The sequence below is a fragment of the Chenopodium quinoa genome, unplaced genomic scaffold (assembly GCF_001683475.1).
Source record: "Chenopodium quinoa cultivar QQ74 unplaced genomic scaffold, ASM168347v1, whole genome shotgun sequence".
NCBI lineage: Eukaryota > Viridiplantae > Streptophyta > Magnoliopsida > Caryophyllales > Amaranthaceae > Chenopodium > Chenopodium quinoa.
In genome coordinates, this window is record NW_018743292.1 from 2,671,418 (window position 1) to 2,690,298 (window position 18,881).

General features: G+C 36.1%; 3 protein-coding genes across 6 annotated transcripts; all 3 read left to right on the forward strand.

Annotated features, from left to right (window-relative positions):
- The first annotated feature begins 1,089 nt into the window (after positions 1–1,089).
- LOC110736371 (COMPASS-like H3K4 histone methylase component WDR5A) lies at positions 1,090–5,310 on the forward strand. Its single transcript, XM_021916576.1, has 2 exons — positions 1,090–1,959; positions 4,616–5,310. Exons 1-2 carry the CDS (start codon positions 1,297–1,299, stop codon positions 4,907–4,909), a joined length of 957 nt encoding a protein of 318 aa, XP_021772268.1. The 5' UTR covers positions 1,090–1,296; the 3' UTR covers positions 4,910–5,310.
- A 366-nt stretch (positions 5,311–5,676) lies between these two features.
- LOC110736372 (50S ribosomal protein L16, chloroplastic-like) lies at positions 5,677–8,667 on the forward strand. Of its 3 annotated transcripts, none has more exons than XM_021916579.1 (3): positions 5,677–5,906; positions 7,501–8,263; positions 8,383–8,667. In XM_021916579.1, exon 2 carries the CDS (start codon positions 7,520–7,522, stop codon positions 8,255–8,257), a length of 738 nt encoding a protein of 245 aa, XP_021772271.1. In that variant the 5' UTR covers positions 5,677–5,906; positions 7,501–7,519; the 3' UTR covers positions 8,258–8,263; positions 8,383–8,667. The 3 variants fall into 3 exon arrangements, with proteins under 3 accessions (XP_021772271.1, XP_021772270.1, XP_021772269.1); XM_021916578.1 differs by having other exon boundaries at positions 5,678–5,906; positions 8,357–8,667; XM_021916577.1 differs by having other exon boundaries at positions 5,678–5,906; positions 7,501–8,667.
- Positions 8,668–9,359: 692 nt separating this feature from the next.
- Positions 9,360–18,492, forward strand: LOC110736374 (mitochondrial proton/calcium exchanger protein-like). Of its 2 annotated transcripts, none has more exons than XM_021916581.1 (15): positions 9,360–9,659; positions 10,594–11,309; positions 11,380–11,692; positions 12,321–12,467; positions 12,553–12,641; positions 12,753–12,845; positions 14,505–14,631; positions 14,910–14,974; positions 15,109–15,283; positions 15,511–15,711; positions 15,799–15,846; positions 15,935–16,072; positions 16,209–16,291; positions 17,063–17,178; positions 18,067–18,492. In XM_021916581.1, exons 2-15 carry the CDS (start codon positions 10,717–10,719, stop codon positions 18,141–18,143), a joined length of 2,265 nt encoding a protein of 754 aa, XP_021772273.1. In that variant the 5' UTR covers positions 9,360–9,659; positions 10,594–10,716; the 3' UTR covers positions 18,144–18,492. The 2 variants fall into 2 exon arrangements, with proteins under 2 accessions (XP_021772273.1, XP_021772272.1); XM_021916580.1 differs by having other exon boundaries at positions 9,361–9,659; positions 10,603–11,309.
- The last annotated feature ends 389 nt before the right edge of the window (positions 18,493–18,881 follow it).

Here is an 18,881-nt window from a genome sequence, read left to right on the forward strand (position 1 = left end):
AATTTAGGAAATTTATTAAATGCTTATTTGTAGGCCCAAGAGATACATATATCATTATCAAAAAAAAAAGACTCGGTTTTTATTGCTAACGTAAACAGTATGTAAGAAATTTTGGTGAACATAAATTCTTATGTGTGGCCAGCCATTATGGGGGTACTCGATGAGTGTTACAGGGGTTACTCGGTCATTGTTACAGGGGTTACTTCATTAGTGTTATAGGCAATGACAAATCTTGGCAAAAAATATTAGAGTGGTCGGGATTTGATCCTCTTATCTCTCACTCAAAACTAATTACTATGTCCCAATAATTTATAAGTAAATATAGGTTATTTAAGTAATTATTTACAATAATTTATGAGCGGTCAACCCTTTATTTGGTTTTTTTTTTTTAAGGGAAAGGACATAGAAATTAGGAAAGTCTTCTCTCAAGACAAACCCCTAACTTATCAGAAGTAATAAAAAAAGAAAAGTTACTATCTAAAAAGGGATCTATATCTTGACAGATTTGCAAGTAATGACCCAAGGAAGCAATATAATTTACTGTTCGATTGCCTTCTCTAAAATGTGCTTGGAGTCCACACAGCGGAAATGACAAAGAAGTTTGTTGACATCATCCACCAAAAGTTGAATCTTTATTGAGCTTTACCCTGCAAATGTGAATAATAAGCAAGTTATCACCTTTAATTAAAATATTAGAAAAATTATGGCCACGGGTCAAAAGGAACCCATTTCGGAGAGCTATAGCTTCAGCAATTAGAGGACTAGTCGTTCCTAAATTAAACGTATGACTACAAACGTTATTGTCAAAGAAAAAACGTTATTGCCAAAGCAATTAGAGAAGTAGTCGGTTCCTAAATTAAACGTACATCTACAATTAGGGGGTCAACCCGCTCCAGTGGAAGGTCTCCTCTAGTTATAAGGGTTACTCGATTAGTGTTAGAAGGTTACTTTGGTTTTTTACAAACGACCACATAGTATGATTAGCTGCACACAGAACGTGTTGTTTAGTAAAATACTACGTATATAATATAGTAATTCAAGAATCGTAATTTAGTTATTTTCGAGCAATTTTTTTTTTTATTTTTTTATTTTATTTTTTTTATTATGAAAATCGCTCACCCGAAAAACTAACAAAATTAATCTAACCCCAAAAAAAGAAGTTAAAAACACATTTGCTCCTTGAATTTATATGCATTCAACTCAACCCCCCTAAACTTTCGTTCTTTCCCTCCTAAACCCCTCCTCAAAACCCCCCACATTCACAATCTCTCTCCAAAATTCCTCTCTTCCACAAGAATGTCTTCAACAACCGATCCATCTCAATCCTTCACACCATACACCCTCAAACAAACCCTAATACCCCACAAACGCGCTATCTCCGCCGTCAAATTCTCTTCCGACGGCCGTCTCCTTGCCTCCTCCTCCGCCGACAAATCCGCCGTCGTCCACTCCCTCTCTTCCGACGACCCACCTTTATCCGTCACCCAACACTTCAACGGCCACGATCAAGGCATCTCCGACGTTGCCTTCTCCTCCGACTCCCGCCTCCTTGCCACCGCCTCCGATGACAAGTCTGTCAGACTCTGGGATGTCACCACCGGTCAGAATATCAAAACCCTTCTGGGTCATACCAACTACGTGTTTTGCCTCAATTTTAACCCTCAATCGAATATGCTTGTTTCTGGGTCTTTTGATGAGACTGTTAGGGTTTGGGATGTTAAGACTGGGAGGTGTTTGAAGGTTTTGCCTGCTCATTCTGATCCTGTTACTGCTGTTGATACTAATCGAGAAGGTTCCTTGATCGTTTCCAGTAGTTACGATGGATTGTGTAGGGTTTGGGATACTAATACTGGCCATTGTGTTAAGACTTTGATTGATGATGAGAATCCTCCGGTGTCGTTCGTTAAGTTTTCGCCGAACGGGAAGTTTATTCTTGTGGGTACATTGGATAATAATCTGGTAAGGAAATTGTTATTTGGTCTTTTTGATTTGAATTATGTATTTTGGTGGAATTTAGTTACATGGGTTTGTTGATTTACATTGCATTTTTATGTGGTATAATTGTGTTTTATAATAAGGTTAGGGATTGATTGCTATTTTGGGTTATGTGTGTGTTACCTGTGATTGTTGAATTAGGATTTTTGTAACTGATTTGTTTGGTGTGGTATTGTTTTATTGGCATTGTAAGAAGATTTTGATTGATGACGAGAACAGTCTGATCTAGTTTTGTAAGTTTTCTTATTAAGGGAGAGTTTGTTTTTGTTGGTGTTTTGGATGATTGGTATGAGAACTGTTATTGGTTCATTTTTAGTTGTTTCAGTATGAAAATAGTATGTTTGTGTGTTTTTTGTATCAGCCGAACAATCATATGAACAAGAGATTTAAAGATTTAGAATCAAGACGATGAGTAATTCGTAAGTTAAGAAACATAGAAAAACTGATTTGTTAGGGCTTGAGCCCCACTGATGTCTGCCAAATTCAAATGGATCCAGGTAGAGTAAATAGTGCTGTTTTGGACTAATTACCAGGCACAATTATCTTGAACAAGTAAAAGTTATGTCTTGGTTCGAGTGGGCATATTATCCCAAGGGGGGTTGTGATCTGTGAATCTTTATCTTTTTTCTGGGGTGGTTACAGAGACCAATGTAGTCAATTATGTCTCTGATTCTTATTGGAACAGATAGAATCAACCATTTCCTGTACCTTGCGAATTTGTGTGCTTGGGAGGCCTAGAAAACTGATAAGCTACATGGATATGTCTTGGTTTGTTGTTTATTTAGTTTGTTTTCATGGTTAAGGTATGACTTTTGAGGTCAGCTTGTTGTATTAGGATTGATTGATTTCTGTTGCTTCCTAGGATGGTAGTGGTTTTAATTTAGTTGCTTCATCATATTAACTGTAGTATGTGTTTGATTTTCTTTGCCCAAGTACCTTTGTGTGTTTAAGGTATACTGGTAGCTTGGTAGGAAAGGATATACATATTTCTTCTGTTGCATTTAGGTAGGTTTCATTTCTAGTTAGGTCGATTGAATTATGTAGTATCCCAATGTTATTGGAGATATTTGCTGTTTGATGATGGTGGGATTGGATTCTGTTTGTCATTGCTTAATCGATGGCTTCTTTGAAACATTGTGGAGGAGAGCATCCATAGGGTTTCTCAGCATTTAATTTGAAGCTGTTATTGTAAATGAAACATGTTCTGATGGGAAAAACTTAGTCAAGCTGTAAATGAAAGTAGGCATGGCATAGGATATTCTATTACCATTTTGTGTGGACGCAGTTGGAATCTTAAAGGACTTAAAACCTTGTGTAAATTGATTCTTTTAATTCTCTTCAACACCTGGGTTTAGTAAGTTCTGGTTAAAGGTATATATATGTCAAGGTGGCTATTGATTTCAAGGAAGCAAGTCAAACAACACAAAGCACAAATTTCTCAGTTGGAGTTCAAATGTTTAACCACCAGAAAACTGTGTCTTATCATCTTTTCTGGAGATATATTCTACTTTTCAGTAACTATTTGCTCACAAGAACAAATTTAGCTCCAATTTGGTTGTACGCTTAGCCCCTGTCGATGAAATTATAAGTTGAATTTTAACGCAGTAAGCTTTATTTATCAATGTAGCAGAACTTTGGGACCTTTTTGATGTTAGTATAGTACTCCTGCCACGTGTTCATTAAGGGAATAAAATCTGATACGTTTGTCTAAATGTGTGAGTTTGATTATCGGGGCTTGATTAGTGGAAGAAATCTGCAGTGAAGTATGGATATTTGGGTTGATAGATGAGTTTCTTTTAGCAAATTTTGACTAGGGACTATTAAACACTTTGTTGTTAGGTAACAAAATGCATTCATGGCTGCAAAGGAAAATTGCTTAGAGAAGCTTCTGCTATACATGCACCACTAGGGTTGAGACTTGAGAGCATAGGCATGGCGTTTTAAAGCTATGATGAGGGTATTATTCGATTGGAGAACATAAGTTGTAGTTCATATCCACATTTACTTCCTGTTCTATAGCTTACTATTTACAGGGTTGATTTAAATTATGAAGTGTAATTAGGTTATCTATGATTACATGTTAATATTGTGTCCCGATAGCTTATAAACTTCAGAAATTCTTGTTCAGTCCGAATCTTGTTGAAGGCTTATAACTACATTGTTTTTTTTGTTTTTTATTTTGAATGACTCCAAGTACTTCATACTCCGTAGCTGCTGTTGTTTAGTGTTATCCAGCACAAAAATGCAGATTTCAACTTGTTGAGTTGGCAGGGAAAGTCTTTGCCTATCATATTATCTCAGGCCAGGGTTAAAGTTTCTTAATGTTGACCTTCATTTGTGATTTCTACTTAACCTTCATTGAGTAATTACTGCCGTGTCTCAGCAGATCTTTTGCTCTTATTATTATTATTTGTGAAAGCTGAATAGTAACAGTCACGTCATCCTGGAATGATGTAACATACAGTGTAGTGAAGCAATTGTTGTGCTGACACTGTTGTAACTATCTTTTTGTAGATATTCTACTATGATGTGTAAGTGACAATCCTATTGGGATTTATTGCTGTACTTTCTCTGTGTCCCATCCTCTTGCAATTTACGTGACTTAATATTGCATCTGCAGAGGCTGTGGAATTTTCAGAATGGAAAGTTTTTGAAGACATACACAGGACATGTAAATTCAAAGTACTGCACTTCAGCAGCATTTTCTACAACTAATGGAAAGTACGTTGTTAGTGGTTCCGAGGATAATTGTGTTTACTTGTGGGAACTTCAGTCAAGAAAAATTGTCCAAAAATTAGAAGGTCATACTGACACAGTCATATCAGTTGCTTGCCACCCTACTGAAAATATGATTGCATCTTGTGCCCTTGAGAATGACAAGACTGTTAAGATATGGACACAAGGCCGAGGCTGATTCTTTCTTTGCAGCGGAAGATAACTGGCGTTACATCACACTGGTGAGGAAGGTTTGAAGGCTGCTCGTATTAGGCCGGAATTTTATTGATTTCTTCTAGCTCTTCACAGGCTTTTGGATGGCTGTATGTAATTGTAGCTTAGTGCTTATATCTAATTGGACATGGCGTGCCCAACTTCAGTGGTCAATATTTTTTTTCTCTGAATAATTTTCTTATGTATGAAACTATGAACAATATAGGAGTATTATTTTGTAGATATTCTTGTTCGCTGTTTAGTGTGTTTTCCATGTATTCCAAAAGGACGAGGAACAGGTGTTCTTGGTTCAACTGTCATTATGGTTCCGACTTGAAAATTATGATGCAAATAAGAGATGAAGCATAGGAATAAGTTCATTTTGTACTTGTGCATTTGTAAGTTGCAAATCTTGCAATCAACCGATTCAACCCCAACATTTCCAGTATGTCATAGTCATACCTTCCCTTCATAATCACTACTAATAGAACTAACTATACATCCAAAGTTGATCTAAATACTGTATATGCTTTAAAAAGTTTTAGTTAACGGTTTTTCTAATGAGCTATCAACTTACCATAGGCACTTAATAGGCAAATTCATTCTATATATCAATATATGTAACAGATAAGTAGGAAAACTACTCTATATGTACTCATTTCTTTTATAATGAGAATATTTTTTTCCTTTCGATTCATCACTCAAATAAATATACAAGTACTTCATACATAACATAGTGTGACACTCGTTAGAAAAACCGTTACATAGTATTAAAATAAATAAAAATAAAAACTGTAGATCTAACGGTTGACAAAGCGTGACATTACTTCACTAATCTTCCTCGTATGTTTTCATTTTCATTTTCCCCTTTGAAGCTTTTTACTCTTACGCTTTACCCATCTCCCTCCTCCATTAAAGCGTACTCCGAGCTCTTCATTGAAGCGCCTTCCGACCTTTCTCTCCTCCATTTTAGGAGTTCTGAGGTACATTTTTTTACTATCTATTTAGTCATCGAATATCAATTTCACAATCTAGGGTTTAGTTTCACACTTTTGTTAATTTAATTGTCAGTATAGTCGATTTAGGGTTCTTCTAAGATGGATTATTGAACTTTTGATTGTAATTACAGAAGTTATGAATGATGTTAACGAGCAATTTTTTTGCTAGAAGTTTGCTATGTGCAATTTGGCGTTGATTTTCTTTAGCGAGACGAATTTTATGTGATTTTTCGAGCCTAATTTGATTATGGAGTCTAATGTGTTGCATTTTTTGAGTTTAATGCCGAATTCTTTAAAATGTTTGAACTGTACAAGTTATTAATAAGATTCTGGAAATGAAGTAGAAGTAAAGGGCTCCGGTGTATAGAAAGGACCTCACTGTTTATAAAGGAACCATAAAAACGAAGGAACCCACTATTTCTTTACATGGAATTATTGATCTTGTCGCGGTCGAATAAAATGAATAAAAAAAGCGAAACATTATAAAATTTATCTTGTTAAGATTTGGAACTTGAGCTGAGCTTGTGTTTTAAGGCTTGTTGAGCTCGAGCCGAGCCCAACTAAATCCTATTGAGCTTGAGCTGAGACCGAATATTCGGGCTGCTTGTAATTTGTTTTTGAGGTCAGTATATTGGCTGAAATGACAGTGAAACGCTATGCATAATTTTGTCATTAGATAAGTTATTGCAGTTGTGGACTTGCCTTTTAGAATTTGGGCTATGGTTTTTGTTTCTAAAGGTTCCGTATAGTTTGGTGGGGATGCTATAAGGACTAGGTTTGTGCTGGGTTTTCTCATTGTATTTTGAAAATGCATCAGATCAATGATGAATCTATATTAAAAAAATCCCAAACCCATGGTGAAGTAATTCGACTTTCGTTCGTGTTTAAGGAAATGAAACTTCAAGGCATTTACTATTGTACTGGTTGCACTTGATTTATGTGAAACTGAGTTTATTTGTTTCTGCAAAGGTTTGGAAACATAGTGAGTATGTCATACTTGTTTTGAGCCACACCTGTCTGGTTGTCTAGTCATTATTGGTGATTTGTATGTTGTTTGGAACCTTGATATCATATAATTCACATAATGTTGCAATGATTTAATAGTGTTTTCTTGGAGGAGGAGAGGGTTGGGAGAATGTGTGGGAAGGTCAAGTCCAGAGGGAGTATGGTTTGTAATTTATATAATGGTTTTCATTCTGATGACAATGAAGGCAATTGTTGCCTACTTGCCTTTCTAACCAGGCAATTCCGCTGTAGTACTTCCATTGTTCTTTTATAACTGCAACTTACTCCTTTTTGGGATGTTGTTGGCCAATGAGTTTCTCTATCTTTCTCCTCAACACTTGGAGCAATGGAGCCCCTTCTTATCTCTCTCATCTCCTAAAATATTGTGCATCCCCTCCACATTGTGTTTAAAAGAAAATGGAAGAAGTATTACCTCAAGCTTATCTGGATTTTAATTAACATAGAGTAATGCTCTTGCCGTGTCATGACTTCTTTTTGCGATTCATTGACAGTATACCATTCTGTCTCCTGATTTTGACGAGACATTAATATACTTGGCTATTCTTGAGTGCAGAGAGAACCAGAAGTTACTGATGGCTGCTAGAGTGCTCTCTCGAATCAAAAACAGTCCCCTTGTCAATACACTGAGGCAGGCTAGTTCTCCATTTTGCAGCTCTTCAACTGTAACACAGGGCCAGCCATCTGCTATTCTTGGCTCATACAACTCAGGATGGACCATGTCACCTTCTTCTCTGGGAACTACTTCGAAGAAATCCAGTGATCTTATTCCTGCAATGGGCTCTCTATGGCGAAATTCAGGCTGTAGTCCTGCTTTAGGATCAGTTATTTCTCAGCCACGATCTGGTTTTTCTTTGAGTGTTCTTAGGATGGCTGTATCTGTACGCTACAATTCTACATCAGGGATATACGCTAATGTAAGGAAGAGATTCAGCAAACAACGCAGAAACAGAGGTGAAATGAAGGGAGTTTCAGATAATGATCTTTCTTTTGGTAAGTATGCTCTTCAGGCACTTGAACCAGCTTGGATCACATCTAAACAAATTACAGCAGGGCAGCTAGCAATCAAAAGGAACATGCGTGGTGGAAAACTATTCATGCGCATATTTCCGCACAAACCGATTACTCTAAGACCTGCAGAAACACGTATGGGTCGTGGGAAAGGAAACATAGCACATTGGGTAGCTGGTGTTAGAGCTGGCAGAATAATTTATGAAATAAATGGAGTGCCAGAAAGTGTAGCACGCAAGGCAATCACGGTTGCAGCATCAAAATTTTCTGTGAGGACCAAATTTATCAAATCTACAGCATAGTTACAAGTAATGATTCTCTTCCCCATTGTTTGGACCTTTTACTACAGCATAAATACATCTCTTGTTTTCTTTGAATATTTGCACCTTTTTTCTCTCAAGGAACTTGCTGGAGAATATTTTGATAGGTTGGACTATGAGCTCTATGTGAGCAGAGAAGGTAGAGAACTTGGCTTGTAAAGGCCCAGTAACTGCAGTCGAAGGGGTATTACAGATTATATCGGGCTCTAACTAGCTGTTAGTTGAATTGAAATTTTTAATTTTGAGCTGTATTTGGTTGGGCGGAAAACATTTTCCAGAAAATAATACAAGTATGAACATTTTATCTTTTATTATCATCTGCCAGGTTTATCCGGTCTGAATTTGATGCCTTTGTGTTTTGTGCTAAAATTGATCTTGTACTTGTATTTGAAGATCAACTACTACACTAGTGGATTTTGCTGTAGAGTAGTTCCTTCAATATATCTGCATATATGCTTCAAGACTAGATTTATGTTTGGAACTTAAATTCTTCCATATTCAACAAGGAGATTTTGATTACTCTAGTTTTTTCCAAATGAAAGAGGACCTTGTATGCCCGGTTCTCTTCACCATAATTTCCGATCAAAACAAATTAAGTTTGGCAAAAATAAGTTAAATCCGGTACATATAAGCTTTAATTAGTCAATTTAAAAAATAAATATAATATTTAAGTTCAGAATATATCAGATGAAATCATAGTGTTAAGTTCAGGTGATGCAAAGTTGGCATAAATTAGAGGTGATCAAAGTTGGCTCGGCCCGATTTTGGGCAGATTTTTCCGGCCCGAAAATTATTTTTTTTGGGCGGGTTTGGGAATGCGTTTTTATGCATTTTTAGTTGATTTTTTTGGCCCGACCCAAAAGCCCATCCGGCCCGACCACTTTGGACGGGTTTGGGCACAAAATTTTCGGCCCAAAGTTTGGCCCGACCCAACCCGGCCCAAAAAATGGGCAAAATTTTTTAGCCTTGGCCCGCCCCGAACCCGACCTGACCTGCCCAATGATCACCTCTAGCATAAATGGACTAAAAGTCTAAAACAATCAAACGTTACACTTTAATCTCATTTCGACGTGTATAAACAGACATAGAATAAAATTCAAGCCTTACGTGTAGACTGGAGAGACCTTCTTTCAGAAAATAATTTTAACAAATCATTTTCTTACTTCACATTTTTCCAAAACTCATTTTCTCTCTCTAAAAAAAACTTACCAAGCGCCTAAAACCAAAAACCCCTCTTTTTATTTCTGACTTTTTCTTCAAGTTTCTCTCTCCTCAACTCCGCACACTTTCACTTACCCTTCCTTCCATTTCTACCACCTAGAACTTTCTAACACTTCTCTAAATTCTTCTTCTTCTGCCATTGCTAGGGATTTCGATTTTCAAGGTTTGAATCTCGAATCACAATTTCATTTCATTGTAATCTTTGTTTTTGTAAGATTTTTATGCAAATGCAAAGTAGTTGATTTTTCTGGGAAATGAAAAGGGATGATTATGTTGTTCGCAATTTGTTTTAGTTCGTTGCGATGATAATGCTATAGCTAATTTATGTTGAAATTAGACCTGGATTTTTGTGGATGTCGTCTGAAAATATGCGAGTTTGCTGTGTTGATCGTATTTTTTTCGGATTAATTTTGTTTTCGATGCTGAATTTGGTTTATTAGTGCATAACTGCATACAATAATCTGACATTTCTGCAGTAAGACTTGGATCCTATAGCATAATGTGGAAGTTTGATTTTGAGGTCAAAATTTAGTTATTATAATGTTTATTGTTTTAGGAAATTAAGTGTGCAATCTGTAGGAGACACGGTGTATTGTGTAATTTTGAACGAGTATTAGTTGGAGCTACCTAGCAATTGGGCTGTTGCATATATTTTTTTGAAACCGAGCTTTTCTGTCACGAGATTAAGTACCGAGAAAGATATGTGGAATAGTTGCACTATACCATGCTCGATTTTTAGATTGGAATATTAGAGAGAGATTCGAGATTCATCCAGGACTGATTCACGAAGTAACTTTTCAAGTTTATATCATTACCTCAATGTAGGTAGGAAAGGGATAGTGCTGGAAATAAGATAGTGTTTTAATTAGTAGGTCAAAATGAGCTCTTCACTCTATGTTATGGAGTAGTTCTATACGCTTCATGTTACTATTGTAACCCGTCAACTTTTGTACATAGTTGGCTCTTGGGAATTTTTGTGCCATTTGCTTATTTTATACTTCATAGTTTGTCGAGAATTCATCATTCTAGTGGCTTCTCAATATATTTATTGCTCAATCAGACTTGTTTTTGTCGATTGATTTTATTCTTGTCACAAGTTTCATCAGGCGTTGGCACTTGCTAATGTTGCATGATTGGAGAATGATTCATCATCCCATGGGCATCAAGAAGTAGTGATCTAGGGGAGATTTAGATAATTTTTAACTTTAAGGGAACTCCTGATGGCAACAAGAGCTATTTTGTGCCGGAGGAAAGCCCTTGCCAGTGCTTGGACTCAAGGCAATGGCTCATTCCGTTGTTTTTCAAGTTTTGAGCAAGAGCAATCATCTCTTGTACCTCATTCACAGAGTTGGGCAGCTGCTCTTCCTTCTTTGGATATTGATTCAAGGAACGAGAGGGAATCATTTTCAGTAACCAAAGATAAATTGCAACTTATTTCTTCTGCTGGGTATCTACACAATCATTTTGCTCGGAGTTCAGCTATGACATCAATTAATGTGCATCTCAACTATGGATCGCCTTTAGGAGCGGGCTGGCGGTCACAACTTTTGTGTTATTCTTCATCAGCAGCATCAGGTCAACCAGAACTCCATAATAGTAATGACAAAGATGAAGAAACAGCTGTTGCTCAATCAAAAGAACCTTCACCTGAAGAATGTGATCAAGCAGTTGAGGGTCTTAGCTCAGCTAAAGCTAAAGCCATAGCTAAGCAAATGCAAGAAAATCAAAAGAGTGCAAAAACAATAATGCAAAAGTTTTGGGCTACCCTTTTAGGGATTGGGCCTGCATTGAGGGCTGTTGCTTCAATGAGCAGGTAAAACCTTAAATCTTTCTTAGACACAATTTTCTGTAAATATATTTACGTAGGTTTTCTGTTAATGTAGAGCGGATTGGGCTGTTAAGCTTCGTCATTGGAAGGATGAATTTGTATCTGCTATGAAGCATTATTGGTTGGGCACAAAATTACTTTGGGCTGATGTTAGAATAAGCTTGAGGCTGCTATCGAAGCTTTCCAAGGGCAAGAGTCTATCAAGGAGAGAGAGACAACAACTCACCCGAACTACAGCTGATATCTTCAGGCTAGTTCCAGTTGCAGTTTTCATTATTGTGCCATTCATGGAATTCTTGCTGCCGGTATTTTTGAAATTATTTCCCAACATGCTACCATCAACTTTCCAAGACAAGATGAAGGAACAGGTAATTTTAATTTGTTGTGGTGGCATTTTCTAGTAATATGGACTATTTGGTACTGTTGCAAACTTTCAGTTGCATAGGGATCTTGATATATTTCATGCTTTATTTATACTTTGCGTCTTTGTTTACTGAGGCATTGTGACGAAAGTAGGGTAGTCTCTATTTTTTAATTTTTATTTAAGTTTTTGTATACTGTTAACAATATAATTTTGCTGTACTTATTCTCATGTTTTACTTTCTGGCATTTTAGTTAATTGAATTTGATCTTTGCCATTTATCCAAACATACTTGTATTATTATGCATTAAAACTGAAAATCCCGTTAAAAAACTGGAAGTAAGTCATAGTACTGCCTAGAACAGAAAAATTCTACATAAAACTGTGTTTTCTATTCTACTGAAAATATGATTGGCAGTGGGTAGCCTTAATTTAGGTTTCCCACTTTGTCTTTGCATATACCTTCTGTGTTTTCCACCAAGAACTGCTGGTGCAGCAGATTTCCTTTTTTTTTCCCTTCATTTAGCAGACAGGGAGAGTTGTGAGCTGCTCTATGGTGCTTGTTGTCTACCATGTAATCTATATTGGAATTCAACATTATGTCTATGCTCTCATATCTTCTAGCTTTTTTACAGGAGAAACTAAAAAGGAAGCTAAATGCAAGAATTGAATATGCCAAGTTTCTTCAGGATACAGTGAAAGAAATGGCAAAGGAAATAAAAAATTCTCGTAGTGGAGACATTAAACAGACAGCAGAAGATCTTGATGAATTTGTGAACAAAGTAACGCTGTCATCATTGTCTCATCTTATAAAAAATATCTTTACATCTACTTTTGTTTTCCTTAATTAAATCATAATATTTACAGGTTAGGAGGGGTGAAGATGTCTCCAACGAAGAAATCCTGAATTTTGCCAAGTTATTTAATGATGAATTGACTCTTGACAACATTAGCAGGTTGGTGGTGTCTGCTTTTTTGCCGGATCATGTATGACCTGTTTTGTATGTGGAAAGGTAATCTGTTTTACGTATGTTATTGCTTTAGTGACATTGATTTCTTTGTTACAGGCCTCGATTGGTAAATATGTGCAAATATATGGGTATCAGGCCATTTGGAACCGATGCATATTTACGTTTTATGCTTCGAGACAAGCTTAGGAAGTAAGTTACCAATTCATATTTAATAATACGTTATACTTGTTTGGTTGGGTGTATTTCTTATGAATTATGTGTAACTATGTTAATTTATAACTTTTAAGTAGCAAGATCCTGATGGTGGTTTGACATGTGATCTTGGATGAAATATATGCTACTTCCTGCATCCCTTTTTGTTTACCCCACTACCCTTTTGTTACCTTTTTTTAATAGTTGTATTGAGTGGGTAGGCAATCTTGTCTTTTTGTTTATGGGGTAGAAGAAAGTAGGAAAAAAAATTAAAAATTGTGGGAACCGCTAATAGGTAGTGCAGCAATTTTTTAGAGACGGAGGGACTACTTGCTTTGTGTATTGTCAAATAGTAGTACCATAACACTGGGGGGGGGGTGGTTCTGAATTTTTGGTGAGGCCTTGATTTTGGTAATATACATGCTCTGTGTCACTCTCGCTGCCCTATTGATTAAAGAAACACATTTGCTGTTCTTTATCTCAGGGCTACAATGGACAAATAAATGGGCTTATAATTCTATAATCTTCTCATTTATTCTGAAGTAGCAAAATTCTTGTACTGTGCTCCGTAAAATTTAGATGAGAATGTCTAATGAAAAACTTTTTTTTTTTTTCTTTTTTTTTTCTCTTTTTAAATATGGTGTAAGGTTGCACTCTTGAGCAAAAGCCTATTTAAAGCTATAGAGATAATGTTGATGTGATTATATCATATTTTAGTGAAGTTATGCGTCTATTGAAAAGAGTATAATGCATTTGAATACTTCTATTGGAACATCCTTAAATAAAATTTAGGACAGTTGTAATAACGCAGAATTTGTAGATTTTTTAAAATCTATTTCCAAAGTTGTTCAATACTTTTAACATATTGAATCTAAACTTTGCAGAAAAGTTTAATATAATTTTTTTGTGTTGGTTATGGGCCTAATTTATTTTTGTTCATAAATAAGTTGATTTTTTAGCTTCAACCTTCCACCTTTCGTCAAAATGGACCCTTTTTTTTTTTTTTTTGGGGGGGGGGGGGTGGCGGTTGGCTTTGTTTTAGGGGTCTGAATCATGAAGTTCCCTATAAATCTAATTTGATATTTATACATTTCAACAATAATTTTTATCTTTTGTGCCCTGCTGTCATTAGCTCATGTCTTTCTTAGTGTCACATTCTGAATCCATTTTCTGATGTGTACTGCTATGAATTAGCATTTTTGGAAAAGTGTATTGGGTAATGCAATATTTTTATGTTAGTGAGTGAATTAGAGGATTAATGCTATAAATAAGAGAAGATTAGAGAGAGATTGTTATGGTGATTATTATTGAAAGTTTTTTTTTATTCTTATTATACAGTTTGGGAGAGAACAAGCATCTTGAAAGCTTGTATTACTCTTTATTTCTAGCTTTTAATGCAAATTTCTTCAGTATTTCTGTAGAATTTTCCGGTTCATAACTTGTACTCATTTGATTCTTAGATTTTTATTGTACTGAATTTGTCTCATCGGAGTGAATTCATGGACTTGACTAACTTGGGCTAAATGATACAATGAATTGTTTAGTTGGCTGTGTATGCTCAAATTCGTCGTCCATGTTAAATGATTAAATAATGTTGATGTTCCATAATTGAGTTGTGCGCTGTGATAGTGGACACTAACTTCTTTCTTTTGGAAGGATTAAAGAGGATGATAAGATGATACAAGCCGAGGGTATTGAGTCACTTTCAGAGGCAGAGCTTCGTCAAGCATGTAGAGATAGAGGTTTACTTGGTTTACTTTCTGTTGAAGAGATGCGTCAACAGGTTTGCTCACAGTGCTTTACCAAATTTCTTTCTGACATTAAGTGGTTGATGCACTACTTGTGTTGATCTTTGTTGTAATCTAACCATTATTTATGGTTGCAGTAGATTTGTGCCTATTACCTGACTGTTTTGATGTAATTTTGAACCCATACAAATTGCTAATCTTATTTTTTAGAATAATTTGTACTTGTCATCTGATTAACCATGGTGGTTCTCGGCTATCTCTAGTACTTGGTTCTGGTCAATGTCCATTCATTCAAATTGTCATGTATGTGCAGTTGCGTGATTGGTTGGACTTATCTCTCAATCACTCTGTTCCATCATCTCTTCTAATTCTTTCAAGGTAGGCAGTGTTTTGCTTGGAAACTCTTCTGGTTTATATGGAATTTCATCTCTTGATATTTATATATTATATTAAATAAAGCTTAGTAGCGCTACTTCCCAACTTTGCGCACTGATCTACAATTCTTTTGGCAGAGCCTTCAATGTGTCTGGAACAATAAAGCCTGAGGAAGCCGTGGAATTTGCTATTTCCTCTTTGCCAGATGAGGTTGTCGATACCATTGGAGCAACGTCTTTGCCTTCTGAGGATGCAGTTTCAGAAAGGAGGAGAAAGTTAGAGTTCCTTGAAATGCAGGAAGAAATGATCAAGGTTTTAATTTCTTTTACTGCCTCCGAACATATTAGGTCTTACAATGTTCAATTTTACTGGCTGTTCATTCCTCTTCCTAACCTTCTGAGCACCATGTAAAGCATTCCCTATGTTTTCTCCTTTAGGATAAAACTTGCTTCACTTGTCCGAGGATAAATATATTAAAATTTATTCGAGTGTTGGGTTTCAGACTTTAAATATATATATTCTAACTCACCAAATTGTAGGAAGAGGAGGAGAAGATGAAAGCAGAAGAAGAAAAGGCGAAACTTAAGGAGTCTACTGTTAGTGAAAAGGACGTTGCCTTGGAAGAAATGGTGGATGCAACTAACAGGCAGGCACAAGATTACGCAAAGGCTGCATTGTCAGATAAAGATGACCAACTTTGTGAGCTCAGTCGTGCACTGGCTGTTCTGGCTTCTGCATCAGTAAGATTATTTTGGTGCTAGATATATTACAACGGAGCCTTGTATAGTTATATGTTACTAATTTTGACTATATTTTACTTTCTTTAGTCAGTGAGCAGGGAACGGGAGGAATTCTTGAGACTTGTGAATAAAGAGGTAAGCGAAAAGTTGGAACTAGTTTCTTCAAACAAGTTTTTCCACCACTTTAGGACGCAAGATTTACGTCTCTAATTCTCTTTTCCAGATTGAGTTATACAACACTATGGTGGACAAGGAGGGTAAAGAGGGGGAAGCTGAAGCTAAGGAAGCATACAAAGCTGCCCGGGAGGGTGATGAAGAAGAGTTAGATACTGCTCAAGTTTCTTCAGCACTGATAAATAAGGTCTGCATGAGTTTTATTTCTCTGATCCAGCTTCTCTTAAACTAGATGATATTATTCCATTGGCTGATGGATCTGTAATGCTGTATATTTCCTGTAACTGTTGAATTATTGGGATTTTTTTTATATACTGTATCAGGTGGATGCTATTCTTCAAAAACTTGAAAAAGAAATTGATGATGTGGATGAGAAGATTGGTGGTGAATGGCGATTGCTCGATAGGTATGCTATTATGATTATTATCTGGCAGGTCTTAGTTATTTTTATTAGCCTGTGGAGATCCTGGAGTGGATAACTATGTTTCTATATGGATGGCTCTCAAGCTAGAACGATGACAAATTGTTTTGGCATGTGGCTGACGTTATTCATCAATGTTTTACTCTTGATGCTATGATATCTGGCAATAATAACGACCCCTAGATCATGGACTTGCTATTTACCTTGCTATATAGAGAATTCCCACCTCCTGGCCTCCTTTTCTGGTGTTAGGAACAATGGGCATGATTTAACTGCAAATCTCTTGTCGAATGATTGAGCTAGCCAATGATGAAATTTTCTAAATTATGGACTTGATCTATATCAAGAATTACCACCTCCTGGCCCTCTCTCCCTGCGGCTAGAAACCAAGGGCATAGTTGCAAATTCCTTGTGTAGTTTTATATACCCATTGTTAAATAATTGAACTAAGCAATGGAATTGTGATATGCTGTTATTTTGAGCTAGGCGAATTCCCGCCTTTATCTTTTTCGGTATTTCATTTGTATGATTGTAGTTGAGGTCTTGAGACTGTTGAGTCAGAATATCTTCTGCATATGTGAGGTGGAACTAGTGAAGGCACTGATACAATAAGGTCGTACTTGACTCTCTTGCAAGGACTATTATTTTTCTTTATATTTTCTTTGTGCAAGCTTGCTTCATGTATTGTATGACCTTTAGTTTAAATGCTGTATAAGAGACACCATGCTGATATTTGACCTGTCTCTTGACATCTAGGGATTACGATGGGAAGGTGACTCCAGAAGAAGTAGCTTCTGCTGCTGCATATCTGAAAAACAAAATTGACAAAGATGGTATCCAAGAGCTCATCAGCAAGCTGTCAAAAGACAGAGGTCCGTTTAATATACTCCCTCCATCCTTAAATCTAAGCCACATATCTGTTTCAAAATGTCTGAATAGTATATTACTTTCTAATAATGGTAGCGTAAGTTTTAAACCTACCCATAAAACCATATTACCCTTATACCTTTGTTCTATATTATTATGTTGTATAATTGAAGTTTTTTTATGATGAAGGTTAGCTGTAGTCTATTTACTTCTAAGACCTTGTTTGGTTGCACTTCAATAATGGGGGAAACATGGGAAATATGTTTAAGAGTAGTTGTTTGGTTAGCAAAAATGTAGGAAGTGGAAATTCCTAAGGAATTTGGAATTCCTACAAAACATGGGAATTAATTTCCCACACCCTACCTTGGTCACTCAAACTTCCCACATGTATTTTTGGCAAAATTACATTATTGTCCTCAAAATTTTGGGAAAGTAGTTCAAGTTATAATAATACATGGGTATTAAATAAGTTAACCGAACAAAACATAGGAAACTAATTCATGGGAATTACTATTTCCTATTTGTCAATCAAACACAATTTTAGTATTTCCAGTCAATAAAATTTCCCATGTATTGTAACTTCCTATAGGCATTTAATTCCCATATGCAACCAAATGAGGCCTAAGTTTTTAAATAGCCTCAAATCAATTGTAGCCCTTAATATTTAGACTGAAGTAATGTTTTAACATATACTTTGTAATGTTTGTACAAGCTAGGGATCGATTTTCTTTCCTAGCATGAAAGTGTTATCTGTTGTCACTTATAAGTGCTCTTAATTCTCTATTCATTTGGCACTAGCATTTTACTGTACCAGAAGACATCTTAAAGTTGGTCTGACTTACAGTTCTTTTGCTATTACTGTCTTACTGATTCTTTGTGATTGTTTTTATCAGAGGGGAAGATACTCGTTGAAGACATTGTTAGGCTAGGCAGTCAGAAGAATGGTGAGGAAGCTGAATCTGAAAGATGAATAGATTCGAGATTCAAGATTTATCCACTTGGATTTGTTAGAGGTCATTGTCCGACCTGGTCTTGAGTAGTGCCTGGACACTGGCATAACTACGCAAGTTTTGGGAAAACAATTTTAGAGTTGGTGACAATGGTGCCTAATTTTTTTGCTTAGGCCACCTTCTCTGCCGTCATAATTCAGTTACCTTGTAGGTACATTACTAAAGATGATAATTTGCTACTACAGTGCATATTAATACAAAGGAAATGTTATATGTGCATATATGTTTGATTACACATTTACACGTCTATATCAAAGGAATGGTAAGTGTAACGGTGTGCAAGTAATAAGACTGATTTATTACGTCGTAGTAGTATTTCTGTATTTGGCAGGCATAAAATTCTGATTTGCGGGATACTATTATGTTTCCATTGTTTTAACTACACATAATAATACAAAAATCGACTATAGGATTTATGAAACCCATCATGGGTAAAACTTGTAAAATGGGTCGAACTAGTTCGAATATTGACCGCATAATGGATTGTGTTGTTAGGAAGAGTTTGCTACTAACTGCTGAAGCACAATACACTTTGCAGTGAAGTGTAAAAGACCACGCCTAGTGCTCGTGTAAATGTTCAGCGTTAATGGCGTGTTCGGTTCAGCGGGGAATTAATTTGATGCTTTGATCTAATTTATTTATTTGAGATTTTGAGTGTGAAAATGATGATTGGATGCTAGTCTAAAGCTCTTGGGGAT